Raw genomic sequence first — 14,952 nt, 5'->3', positions numbered from 1 at the left:
TAGGATAAACTTGTATTGCACTGATTAAATGTTAGCAAGAATGAGAAGTCTCCAACATCATATGCCTTCAGAAGTGGGTTATATAAGTATCTGTCAAGAAAGATCCAGCTATGTTTCATCCTGTCCCAATCAAGAAATTCTCTCAATATCCCTTCCAAACCTACATTTTTATGATTCTATGATTAGATTGATTTCTATTTACAGCCATAGCCAAATCTAATCCCGGGGTGTGGAGACTCTATAGCATATTCCCAGCACACTAGAAACTAGTTTATTACCCTTCTCTAAAGTGATTTTGATTCATAAAGGTTCAGTTTTATTCTTGTTTTGTTTTTTTTTAAAAAAAAGAGTCTGTTACATTACTAACATAAAATGCTTTACCTTTATTTCTGTCTTTCCTGAGCAGTGCATAACCTTTCGTGCAAGCATACGAGTATTCATTCGGCTGCCTGTTAGTTTTTGAGCACTTGACTTAGCAACGTTAGTACCGCTCCTCTCATGTCATATGGGTGGAAGCAATCTTCAATTTATGTTTTTAAAGAAAGATGCAAGAGACATACATTACAATTTGGAGGATTTTAAATGAAATGCACACAGTAGGATCCTTAGTTCTACTGAAGAAAATCTCTTCCACTTTTAGCTAACAATTAAGCAACAGTCAGCTGCTGTCCCGTTTTCAGTCTTAGATGGGAATGGAACATTTTGCCAAGTGGCTATAGCAGATACTTGCTGACAAAATAGGTACTGGCTGGAAATGGAAGAAGTGATTGCAAAAAAGCTGTAGATGTAGACTTCTGAGGACAGCTGAAACTGCCGGAACAGGAACACAGCCAGAAAGACTACGAGGGAACGTGCCTCCACATGGCAACACCTCAGCTCCAGGGATTGCACGACCAGTTCCTACTTCATGAGCAGGAAGCGCACACACGCACACACACTATGAAGAAGGTTCTTCCTTTGAGTACCTAACATCTTTTGAAATAATGTAATTTTGAAAGACTAAGACTGAAGATCAGAAACATTACTTAAGTAAAATGGTATCAAAAATCAGATTTTCAATAATTTACATTCAAACAATGTATCAGTTTATAAAAACAGTAAAGCAATCATTATGAAAGTTTCAAATCACTCCTGAAATGAGAAGACTATTGTAAACAAAAGAACATTGAACACTGTAAGCAGAAGAGCGATGAGTATTTTCAGCAAGAGAGCAATTAACTGTTCTCCCACCTGAGACTGTACACTGTCTGTGATAAAAATGCAAAAGAAATGGGCCAAGATAAGTATCAGCCTACAGGAAAGCAGAAGCTAAGGTTTACTTGGATACAGAGATAAAATCTGCTTGAATGGAAAGCCCCAGGAAGAGAAGGTATATAAGCAAACAGCTCTGGGGACATGTCTGTGAAGAAAGAGGGAATAAGCAAATCAAAAGGGGTTTAAATTCATTCCTCTTCCCTTAAGCCAAGTATTAAAGAAAATCAGATCCCCCCAAAATTTACATGTGACCCTAAATAAACCTCAAAACCTTCAGACTGTTCCAGAAATGCATCTGAACCCTTGGTGGTGGTAGGTTTATCCTGGCTTGAAGATCCAGCGCTAGTCAGAAAGAACAAGAAATATTTCCAATCTAATGTCCTTCAAGATGGTTTAAAGCACATCAGTAAAACAAAGATAAATTATAAACAAAGATTTGCTCAGAAGGATAACAACCCCCAGTGGAAAAAGTATCCAACCTCACTTTGGAGACATGAGCAGTCAAAAACGTCATAGCTAGGAGAAAGAATAAAGTCTCTCAAGGCAGGAATGCTGGTAGTTACATATAGACACAGAGCTGGGCAACGGCTCGCCCAAAACAGTGACTGACAGCTCCTGTGGTAGGGACAGGGAAAAAGCAGAGAGGAATGATTCAGTAAAAGCAAAAGCTGCCAGTGTCCTAGCTAAGTAACAAAAAACTGAGGAATCTGCTCTTTTAATTGACCTGGGCCTTTGGGAAATAAATCTGGGAAGAACTAGTCAAGTTCTCCAACTTCATTCATAAAAATTACAAAATATGAGGAACCTGGGAATCCTGAAGAACAAGCCTGCAGAGAGAACAGAAGTCTCTGCAGACCCCTAAAGGAGAAAGATGGTCTCTGAGCGGAGAACAACAGGACAAGGAGAACGAACTAAATCTGGCTCATGATACCTTCCCACTTAACACTTACAGTCAAGACCGCCTAATGAACAGCCCCCAAATTCTGACCAAATTTCAAATTTTAGTCAGAGATTGATAAGATAGAGGTCTACATAAACCTTCTAACCTACACCCTGTTAAGGAAGGCCACAATCACAATGCATGCAGAGTTAATCCATCCCTAGTGTAGAGTCAGAGGTAGCGGGAGGTGGAGCAGAAAAATCCATGGCTATGATAGTTGACCCTGCTACAAGGCATCTAAATACAGTTACCTTTTATCACATGGAGACTGGAAAACAGTGAAAACACACTAATCTCTATATTCCACAGGTTGGTTTTCTCACAGGAAATATTGTCAGTTAGAGAACCAGAATTTTATGGTTTCAAAATTATTTTTCAATATTAATACTCAATATTAATTGAGTATTAATTGAATATTAAAACTCAAATACTCAATATGGAGTACAGTAGCCAACATCTATGCTTCAAAATCCAGAAAGAGAAGATTTAAGTGAAAGGTTTAGTGGAACTCTGTCATATTGTGTGTTTATATAACCTTGGGTTTGTCCAAATTGATCTCCATAATGGACAAAATGTTGGAAGCCAATTTTGCCTCATTAGCAATCCTTGATAAGTCAGCAGTGGGTTTGAAAAATCAAACCACTGCATTTGAAACAATGCTCGATTTGTGATTTAAGATCTATGACAGATTTGATGCAGCAAAATGGCAAAGCACAATGAAACTTCTCCAAGAATTATGGAGGCTTTATAGAAGCATCCAAAAGTGTTGTCAAAAAATACGGTCTATGCTCGAGTAACAACTGTTAGCCAGTACACAGAAGTCAATAAGCCTTAGAAGTGGTAAAGCAAGCATCTTGCTGAAACATCAGGTTTATGAATATCAGGAAGCTCCTGGTGGGATAAAATGAGTAGAAATTTGTCAGGAGACTTGACAAATTAAGGGTCATGGACTAAGGGCTTGCTTCCAGCTTTGAAAGCCAACTAAGTATCCTGATCTTTTTTTAAATATATATGAGAGCAAGAGCACACGAGCGAGCGCATGAGAGAGAACAAACCTATTTGAATTTGGCTTATATCTGTATGTATATATATATCTATAAAACATGTCTTTTATACTTACTCCTGACACATGAACTGTTTCATTAACAGTAAAAAAATCAGCTTATTTCCTCAGTGTTACGTCTGAGTAAGTGACACACTGATGTGACTCTGGTCGGCAAACCACATCACATTTCATTTTCAAGAGTGACAATCCTAAACAAAAGTAGCTGCAGTGTCCATCACTGTGTAAGTACTTTTTTAATGGAGGTGAGAATTTTTTCCATTAAACACATTGGGCAAGTCTGGGAGAGTTTCCAGTGACAAGCACTAACCCAAGTATCTTCAGCAAGAAGCACCATGGATCTAGTCTCTCCTCCTAACTATAGCAGGTCCACAGCATAATAGCATAATTGGAGTCTTAAGGGAATTCACCTGCCAATATCTAACAAAAAGCAAAAAAGAAAAAAAAAGAAAGAAAAGAAAAAAACCCACCACACACTGACCATGGACAAACTGTAATTTGCAAAGGCTTTCAATGCTTCTGGACAGTTCTACTACAACATACTTTTTTCATGGCCAGCCTGTTACAAGTCCTTGCTTCAAAGCATACGGATGCTAGAGTTTTTCAAATATAACGCTGTCATAACTGGTTAGAAGGTCAAACCCAAGCTTTTCTGCTAGCCTTGTTCACGCACACTTGAATCATATTAGAGTAATTTTCAACATGAATAAAAAAATTACTGGACTGGTACTTGAAAAGTTTTAGCTGAAACATATGGCCAAGTTGCAGACAAACTACAAACAGGGTCTTGCAATGAACCCTGCAATGCAATTCAGGAGTTGATAGTGCTACCAGCCCTGCTTCCCATAGCAGCTTGTGAATGCCCTGTTTCCTTCGGACTAAAATTGGTGTCTCAGTTCCTTTCAGTTCTTGTGAGCAGATGTCTTCCAGGATTTAGACAATATAAATAAATCTAAAGTGAGTAATTACTAACAAGCTAACAAGGGCTCAGGATTCTCCAAGAGACAATATTCAAATGCTCAACCTGAGGCTTGTCATCATTTTTAATAAACTTCTAAAGAGTAAGATGGGGCGTTCGCTATATGAGAAGCAAGTCCAGAAGAGGAAAGAAAAGAACAGAAGAGTAGTTCAGCTTCCAGCATAGGTAAAGGTTAACAAAAGAAATGAACTAGGAGAGTAGAGGGGCTGGGGGAAAAAAGTGGCATCCACCATTCTTGCTTCTATTTATTTTATTTTCCAATCCACCAACACAAGAAGGTGACACCTTTATCTCCAGCCAGTAACTACCGGAAAGTGCATTTATAAAAATCCACACCTAAAAGAGTACAAGACTAAGCAGATCTAAGCAGGTACACCAAAGAAACAGGAAGTTAAGAAAGGAAGATTGTGTCTGGTTCTGCTTGAATCCTCTGATCTGGTCAGCTTTAATAAAGGAGAATGAGTTAATCAGACTTACCTGGAATGTGGCATTTGCAACAGATGAGCATTTTGCATATTAGCTTGTATGTATATGCAAAACCAAAAAATTGCAGGTTTGAGCCACTTCAGTTTGGAAAGTCGGGAAGATGAGAAATACAGCTGTAACTAGAAATCTGTGCTCTGTAAGAATGGGAATCATCCAATGTCAAACTTGAATACTGACAGAGGAAATTAAGAGGTCAGAGGTGGTGGCTTTGCACAGCACTCAGGGAGAGCCACAAGGAAGGAACCTTTTCCAGATGACTAAAAAGGGCTTGGAATAGCTTGCATTAGCTAATACTTGCAATTTGATATACAGAAAATGTCTATAAAAGCACTAACCTGCAGCAGTCCTGCAAGTTAGTAGCTATTGAGACATTCAAACAAAAATAAAATAGAAAATTCAAATACTATAATATGCATTTCTTAGAGCAGTGATAAGTGATATCATATATAAACATGTAAGCCACTATTTCAGTAAAATGGTAAAATTCATTATAAATGCCAGCATATGGTATCGATACAAGATAATGCACAGTAATTAGTTAATCTAAAAAATGCATGAGTAGGAATTTGACTGCTAAATGATTAAACTGGTACATTTTAAAATCTGTATTAATATTTAATTATTGACACTGAGAAAAAAGAAATTCTCTTGATGTTACTTCTCAGCTCTTTCTGATACTCAGAGTAACCCATGTATTATTCATATGAATAGTTTGCGCATATACAGTCAATCACGAGTTAAATAAAAGAATCATTCTCAAATTCCCTAATCACCTCAATAGATCCTAATGCAATATTTTCCACATTTGGGAATCAGAGCATTTTATTTAAGAAATCAGTCTGGCCATGATGAATACAGTGCAGCCTGAGCAGACATCAGTTCAAAGAATCAGATGTCAAAGTGCTCCCTCTAATGTCCCTTAATCATCACACCAATTAGTGGTTGAATAGTGATGTGATTAAAAAGACTGCTGCTATCCTATACCTATTCAAACTAGTAGAATTCTACATATGTTCTACCAATTAATGTTTGAATAGAGCAGCGATTAGAGAGACATCTGCCATTGTATATCCATTCAGAAGAGAGCTAAACTTGCATATTCATATGCAATGAAGACAAAAATAAATATTTTGCAAAGGTAAACTATACATTTAGATTATAGAGATAATTGAGTTGATTTCCTTTAATGAGTGTTCTCTATTTTACAACATTTGGGATTATTTTTATTTATAAATATATAATCTTTCATCAATATGTCTCTAGAAATGGTCAATTTATTCACTGAAAAAGCATTTCTTCATTAAGTTTTCTGATTTCAGACTTCGAGTGAACTGGGTTTCATATTTATTGGCTTGCAAGGTGCACAATTTCTGCTTCAACCCATCAGTTATTTGTGAACTCATGCTACACGATGGGGCACAAAAATCATGTGGTATTTTTCCATCTGACTAGGTGACAATACTAAAAAGAATAACAAGCTGATTACAGCTGAAAAAGAATCATCTTATTTGCAGGTTTTTGTATGCAAATATGGACATTTGTATAAAAACAAGTCATTACAAACTTTTTTGTTAATAAGAATTCCTTTTTACAGATGTTCATATACAACAATTACAGCAACAGAGATGATATAAAAGTGAAAAGAAGTTTGAAGCTTTAGCAAATGCTCATTATTACTGTTTTAAGAGAGAAAACCTTGCTCTCTGAACTTAAAGAGCAATGATCTGTTGTACCTTACAGCAAATTGCACACCTTGCTCTTCACACCATTAGCACAGAACAATCTGGTAGTCGCAACTCAAAGTTCTACAGAAAAAGACAAGGTGAAAAATTTGGTTCTTTCTCTGATGGCTGAAAAGAACTACAGAACAATTAAAGAATCCTGCCTAAAAGTGATACCCCTGCAAGAAACAGCTGAGCTTAAAAATTATTTTGTTCAAGGAAGAGACTGGTATTGCACAATGCTGATCAGGCCTAGCAAATGTAAGGACAAAGAACAATGCTACTACTGCCAGAAAAATCAATACTGTTACAGGCTATGGCAATTAACTACAAACCAATTTAAACCCCATTTCCTCTTTGCCTTTGTCTTGCTGAAATACTTCCAACTCTTCCATCTGGAGCAACTTCTACTGTTATTTCTAAGTGCAGAAATTGAAGGAAGTCTGAATACACAGGTGGGTTTGTATCATCTTCTCATCCACCCTTGGTAGATGCTTCCAATGTTTCTTTAGCAAATAAGGCTGGAATAGAGCATCCCAAATTCTCCAATGTCTAGTGAATTTATAAAAAACTGACAGAATCAGGACCCATGTAATGCCACAAGCCTGCACCTATATAAGTAAAAGCAGAACTTGGCCATAATCCCTACAAATGCTACTCACAGGCAAGCACGTTACTATGCCAGGATTAATGCAAACACACACAGAATGACCCAAAATTTCAGGATTTAAAGGCCAGCAAGCAAAAAAATATACAGTATAGAGAGATGTAGTATAGAGAATATAAAGTATAGAGAGATGGCCACCAAAACAAAAGATATATATACACATGTATATTTTATATATATAATATATAGCGTGTGATGTAATCACTGTTCAAAATGAGAAAACTTTATGTCAAAAAAAATCAGATGTCTAAAAACTCAGAATCACCTACGAAAACTCAAAGTGAGCAGAGTCCTCACAGTACCCACACAGCTCCTTCCTTGGCTTAGGCTTTCTCTGTAAATTAGATGACAATGACAAAAATTTTGCCTCCTCCAAGAGTTACTGTTAGCATAGAAAAGCTCGGAGATGGCTATCTTTAATTTCTCGTACCCAACAGAAACCCTTATTTCCCCACGCCCACTGAGGGAGCTGCGCACAGCAGCAGTGCGCGACCCAGGCGTTGCCCCCCAGCAGTAATGCCTAGCTGTAGCCCTGCCACCCAGGATCACTCAGCAGTGAGGAGTTCATATACCCTGATGTCAGTTGGAGTTAAAATTTCCAAAGGAAAGCTGACTGATCTTGCATCTACTGCTATAAATTGATTTTACACCAAAATCTGGTTGCTAACACAGAAAATAAACAGTAATTCTCATTGAAAGCATAATTGAAGCTTCCCTTAGGAGAAGGCTTTTCCAGTGCTGAGGAAAGGTATCGACGCTTAGTTTCTACTTCAGAACTCATTTAATGGGCAACCACAAGCGTCTCCGAGAAGGCTAGGAGTTAAAATTTCACTTGTGTAATTATTCTGAGGAAATATGTAAGTCTGCCATCTGGAAGTATATTAGACATTACAAAGTCACTGCGTGTATGCCTCGGCAGATGCAGCTTTTGTTCAGAGTTTTGAGGGCTGTTAATTTAATTAGTTTTGTATTTTCATACTCCCACCCTCCCTCCAACAGTAATTCTACACAGGCATCAGCACAGCTTCAAAAGAACCCAGAGCAAGAAGCCAACTTCAGGCCTTACGGAAATGCAAACACACGCGCTTCCTATGGACTCCAGATAGTTTGACCTGTTCAGAAACAGGCCTCAGTATTACTATCAATGGCTTTTTAGACCATAGCACAAAAATATGGTCAACATATGTTTTCCTGAATTAGCTTCCTTAATTGAAGAAGGCTAGGAAAGGATTATATCATTTTCTTTGTTTATTGCAACCACTTATCAATGGTGATCTGGAGAATGTAAAAAAGTCTCCTACTTTCTGCTAGCATCCTTTATGTAATGGGATACCAGACAAATGTTTAGGTTTGATTTTTTGGTTCTGTAGAGTTTTTCTGCTGAAGAATAAACTGGGTAGTAAATCTTGCACTGTAAAAATCAATTGCATGTTTCTGAACAAAGAAAAAAGTTTGATGGTCCTAAAAATTAGGATCATTACTGGCCTAAAAATATTGACTGTCCCTTCAGTTTCTTCTAGCATTTTATTTCTTATCATTACTTGCACACTAAGTAACATGACATTTCTACCAGACAATTCACAACATACTGTGTAAGAGCCACCTGTGATCAAGGTGTGTACATATTCAGAGGTACAGATATACATATTCTGGTTATTTCTAATCTTTAAAACTGTAAGGTGTATGGTGCAAGACACGAGCAGACCTATGTCAGTGCAAGGTCCTAACTCCACAGATCTCCACCCAACAATACAGAACTCCAAGACCAAGCTGTTGAATAGGCTGTAAATCTATGCAAAGGCATCACCCTGCAACATTTGATGACATTCAGAATCTTCTTTCAAATGAAAATTCAGCCAAGATGCACAAACTAGCGGCAAACCTGAAACCAGCACTGTTTGCATAGCCCAAGTAGTTGATGCTTTGGGACGCCAAGAATTTTTGAGACAGAGTGAGGTACACTGGGCTAAGAGGAAGAAAGTGGGAGGAGAGAGAGTTTCTAGAAAGTCAAGCAGTTTCATGATTAACAACAAAATCTTGAAATAGCAGACATTTTATAAATGAATAAACCGAATATGAAAATCAAACAAGGAAATGGCTGATATAGGGGAAACCTTAGAGATAACCAAGAGTGACCTTAAAGGCTACCAGCTTTAGAAAATGGGGTGTGTGTGCATGTATAACACATCCATTAGTACAGTATAAAAGCATGCGCATGCTATAGATTGAGCTTGAGCTAACCAGGATAATTTATGCTGGAATACCTGATGAGGTTATTACACATAGGTATCTGCCTGCCCTGCTGCACGGATACTTGCACTTCCTATGAAACAGTTTCTGAAACACATGCGTTTACAGCCCAGTACTGATTTCAGGTCGCCTGAAAACATAAGGCTGTAAACCACAGCTGTCCAGGCACTGCTTGCTGAGCAGCTCAACTATCTGTGCAGCAGGAACGGACAGCTGTGGGCAATAACTGTATCAGACATCCCAAAATAATCATCTCTATTCAAATTGAAGCTTTGCATCTATGCAACTTTCCAATTAATATAGCATTGTATAATTTAATAAACAAAATAAGAAAATAGAAATATTGGCTAGGATTTGATACGATAGACATTCTTATAATCAATGTAAGAAAACAGGAAAATATATTAAGAGTAAGGCTGAAATACTGAGGATACCCTGGGTCGCTCTTCCCAGCAGATAATGTCAGTAGTATGTTATGTCTTCACAGATAGGAGAAACTGGATCCCTTTGATTCTGAGAAATTGAGAAACTTTGGGGGGGTTTTAATAATAAATCAGTGTCAACTATGAAACCTTTATTTTCCTATTTAGCAGGAGAAAGTGTTTTGGTAACACTATGAAAAGACACTGCAACATTATACCCAAGAGGGAAATAGCTTACAGAGATGAAGTAGTACTCTATCTAAAAGTCCTCTGAGTCTAGAGGATTATCCAGCAGAATTTGTAGGAAGACAACAGTAATATACTACAGGCTTTCTAATCAGCTGGAAGATCAAAGAGACAACAAATTCTGATAGGATTAGTCAAATATCACACGGAGACCAGGAACCTAAATACCTAGAGAAAATAAGATCTCTAGCAGCAGGAATATTGAAAAATTTAGCCAGTTTATGATGAAAGATATTTATTCTAAAAAAACTATTTCCTGAAAAATGCAATGGATAAAATCTAAAATCCAAAGTCAGATTTTAATCTCAGCTTGTGCGTGCTCCCACTCGCTCTGTGTATGTATGGTGGGTTCCCCTGTTTCTGTACTGAAATAATAGTACCCTTAAATGTCTCAGAAAGGATAGTGAAGTGTTATTCAGAGTTACTCTTGGAAAACAGAAACAAAATGAGCAATTGGTCAGAAGCACTTCAGGGAACAGAAAAGGTAGCTGATGCCCTCTACCCAGTGAGAAGGGCCAGCTCCGCGAGCCTCAGCGAAGGTGGCAAGCTGGCTATGATGCTTAAGACTGATCAGCCTCTATAACAAGAGGGGAAACTGTTGCATCAAAGACTTACCAAGTCGCCAAAAGGTAAAAGGTATAGCATGTACAGGTTCCAAAGAAGTTTAAGTCACTGATGACAAAGAACCTTTATATCCACAGAAACAGAACTACGAGCCAAATTTAGCTACTGAACAACACAGGAAACTCAAATCTAAATATCTTATACAACCGAGATTTGAACCTTACTGACTTATTGCATGTTCCAGATGCAATAGTAAATGTGTACTTACTGAGCAGCTTTTATCAGAGTTCCTTTTCCATTGCCTCTTAGCTTGTTTCTTTGCTGCAGTTGAATGGAGGGTTGCATGAGTCTGCGTTCGAGGATTTAAAGCCAGAATGTTCTGCAGAAAGAACAGAAAATATTAAAATATAAATAAAGAGTTGCAAGAAATAATAAGTTCAAAGCTTCTTAAACCATCACACCTCTCATGTTTACAGTACTAAGCAAAAATAAAATAAATGACTCAGTACTATAGACTTAATTCATATGAATTTGTTCAGCTGTGTTATGCATACCATTTAGATTTTGAATATTTAAAGGCACTTCTAGGACTGCTGGAAAACATTGTTACAGCTAGCGGCCAGTCTTGTCTCCATGATAATGGTTTCCATTCCTGGATGTTTATTACATACAGTGTATGAAAACATGTGATTCTATTTCATTACATTGCTCCAAATAAAACTTGTAAAGCAAAGCAGCAAAAAGATTTTAAAACAGCAGGGTTAGGTATGGCTGTTAAATTATTTCAGTATAAATTCCAACTTCCCCTTCACAGGGCCATGTTTCTACACCTAGTGAACTAGTAAGTTAACTTCACTGTGAAGTAATTCGATTTCTCTTACCATGCTTTATTTGCAAGGACACAAACGATGTTCAGAATATAGCCATACTTTTAACTGACAGTGATGGGCTGAAGACACAGGCAGGATGAAGTTTGTAATATCTTTCATTAGACTAGTATAATGTGAAAAAATTAGGCCTTTTGGAACACAAGCTCTTCTCCAAAGGAATCAAGTGACAGGTTTCTAGTACCAAAATTGACCCCATTTAAGTCAGGGGGCCCGTGTGAACAGTGCACAACTGCCAGATCTGGCCTCAGGCCTCTGCTAGAGACCTAAAACAGCAATACTGTTAACTGCAGCTCCTGGAATTGGTTTTGCAAGTTTTCCTTTAAAAATCTTGACTTTAGCACCATACTGCTCCACTGTCGTGAACGGGGTGTGTTTATACTGTTACTACATATGTCAAAGACGTGCGAGACTGACTTACAGAGATACGGAGACTGAAAATTATGAATATGATAGGGTTATGAATATGTCAGGATGTTTCCTTATTTTAAAAGTCTGCTTGAGTGGGTGATAATGATAAAGTAGTCCTCTGTATATACAAGGACTTTTTTTGTGGGGATGCTTATGGAGACTTTAATGCAAAGGGTTCATGTGCTAATTAACTATTTAATGCTTATTCAAGACTAATCAGTAATTCATTCCTCCCCCAAAATGCAAGAGAAATCTCACCTACTTGAAAATTCTACCTGCAAATAAAAAAAAAAAAAAAAAAAAAAACAAACAATCCAATATAGCAATTTCCATCTTGTCTGAAGCAGACACACAAAAACACAGGGTACAATATTCAAACAGACATAGATCATTTAACAGCTTTCACACTATTGACCTTCATTATGGGCCAGAGGGTGTAATCAGATGTGCCCCTACAATTCCAACAGTAAAAGCCCCATTCCATTTTGGATGCTCCTCAGCTGAGTACCGCAAGCAAGATGTGGCAACCAACTGCATTCAGTGGTGGTTTATGCTAATTGTTCCATTCTTAATTAAAACAGAGCAGGGTCACTCACATAAGCGATGTCACTTACAGCATCTCAGTTACTACCTTAATTTCTCAAGCTGATCAAACTCACTTGTCAGAACACATCTCACTTGCTGTTGACAAGCTGCTGAATGCCCAAAATGCTTGTGCAAACTGGACATTAGCTCCTGAACCACATAACGCCTTAGTAAAATTTTGCCCATCTTTCATAATTGCTTAACACAGTACTCTTGGCCATGAATATTATAATTATTTTAGTAAGCTCTGAAATGAATTGCAAATTTCTAGTAATAAACTGTAACAGATGTACTCCACTGGGTACAGCACCAGTTGGTTTAAAACTTGGAACAAATGGTGGGGTAAACCAACAACGGAAGAATCCCCATATGTTTACTCCTGTTGGAATTCTGCACTAGTAGGATGGCTCCAAACGCAACAGTTGCAGAAATCCAAAAGGACTACACGGTGCAGTATGTCCTAGAATTAAATCTGAAATAAAACTGGCATAGAACACAGTGAATCTCATATACAATTAAAAAACAGTCAGTGATGTTCCTACCACCTAAATAATACTGCCTATGTCTAAACATTGGATGGCTGACCTTGGCGGCTCTTCTAGCTAGAGCCATCTCTGGCATTTAAAAATCTTGAAGTTAAATGCATAAATGGGAAAGTAATATAAATGCTTTTGGATCTATTCAAATGTCAGAAAGGAAAATTAGTAAGGGGGAATTTATTTTGGTTCTCCAGTTAGTTTTCTGCAGCTTATGGCTAGTCAGACATTTAATAATCTAACAAATTCAGATAGGTCAGCCAATAAGCAGAAAAGTACTGGAAAGTAAGTTCTGGCAGGCCTGTTGCAACTACCTATATGCTACTATATGCCTCCAGCTAAACAAAAACAAGCAACCTTGGATTTGCAAGAAAGGAATCCTGAGATCCCTGATCCCTCACAAACACCCACCCAGGCCATCTGACCTGGGGACAGCTGATCGGTGAGGATAATTATTTGGGCAACTGTGATCTAGGCTGTACAGATCCCTTGCTTATTCTGCTACACAAACTCTCAGCCTGGCCAGATGAGCTGTTGTTTGAGCTCTCTAGATGTTGAAAGGGTGATACACAAGCTCCCCATGGCGGGGGGGGGCACATAATACATCTCTTTCTAGAGTATTGTGAAGTTGGAACTTCGCATTAACATGCTATTTGAATAGTAATAGAGAACCTATGAATTATATATGTAGCGTTTACATAAATAGTCATATTTGTTACAGTAAAAACAAAGTAGAGATAATTTCATATATCTTGTGGTTGCAAATCAGAATATAATACTCTATTTTTGCAAAAATCTATTCAGGTACTGTTTTGATGGAGAAAGAAACAAGGCTATGAGTAAGTACATAAAAAACATATAGTAGCATGAGACTAATGTGAGCAACTATCAAAGAAAATTGAGCCTGTGTTGTGTACACACATTTTTGTCACAGCTGCACAACATGCATAGTACAGTTAAACTTACAGCTCTGCACAACAACAATTATGGGCGCCAAAGTATTATACATTCTTTAATTATTTCCATGGATTGATTAATTAGAAAGCTTTGCTTTGGGCAGGAAGCCAAATGGTCTATCGCTACAGAATACAACTCAATCTATATTGCATATGACTCCCTTAGAAACCAAATCTTTAGAGAATTCCTTTAACAATAATCCATGACAATGATTTCTTTTACATCTTATGCAAACTCATTCCTTTACAAGATGAAGATAATCTTAAAAATAAATAATGGTTTCATTGCCAACACATTCCATTCTAGAAAAGAATGTATTTATTATGAATAATATATATTGATTTAGATTGCAAATATCCTAAAATGTTGTAACCTACTCGTATCTAATGTACATTGGAAATGAGTGACATGCATAAGTGATGGCTACAGTTTTTAAATCTTGACAATTTCATGATAAATGGTTATATTGATCTGTGCCAACATAAGTAACATAACTTTTGAGAATAAACTTGCCTTAAGCTATTCATCAGATATTCACTGTACAGCTTCCCCTTTAAATGCCATGATTAAGGAGTATACACACAAAAATTAGTGGGGCTAATCTTCACTATCATCTATTAGTGAAAAGACTGTAAGAACTGTTAAAACAGCATGTTATATTACAGTGAGCAATTTATCATGGATTTGATTTAACAGCTATCCAGAATTAAAGGCAGTCCTTCCGGGCTGCTCTGCAGCTGGGAGCCCTGTTTGCGATGTACTGTTTCCAGGCAGATCGAAACAAAGGTTTTACACATGCTCTGTGGTAATTCAACATAAGCTTCTGGTGTGGGGAACTCCATTAATTTCTTTTAAAATGTCACACCCATTTTATTCCCATCTCATAAACCTGTTCCTTTAGTTGAAATCATAAGAAGTGATTGCAATTACATTTGATTTTTAATTAAATGCATATTCAGCAAAATAAAATATAAAGCTATGAAA

General features: G+C 37.3%; 1 protein-coding gene across 11 annotated transcripts in view; it reads right to left on the bottom strand.

Moving 5' to 3' along the window:
• DPYD (dihydropyrimidine dehydrogenase) overlaps positions 1 to 14,952 on the bottom strand; it is a 381,364-nt gene that overhangs the window by 347,505 nt on the left and 18,907 nt on the right. For all 11 annotated transcript variants that reach the window (XM_064515868.1, XM_064515870.1, XM_064515869.1 and 8 more), the window contains exon 2: positions 10,861 to 10,971. In XM_064515868.1, the coding sequence (XP_064371938.1) occupies positions 10,861 to 10,971 (111 nt within the window). The remainder of the gene's footprint in view (positions 1 to 10,860; positions 10,972 to 14,952) is intronic.

Source organism: Dromaius novaehollandiae, chromosome 8, assembly GCF_036370855.1.
Source record: "Dromaius novaehollandiae isolate bDroNov1 chromosome 8, bDroNov1.hap1, whole genome shotgun sequence".
NCBI classification, from domain to species: Eukaryota; Metazoa; Chordata; class Aves; order Casuariiformes; family Dromaiidae; genus Dromaius; species Dromaius novaehollandiae.
Note: the sequence above shows the minus strand (reverse complement) of the source record. Positions and strands in the feature narration are given on the sequence as shown.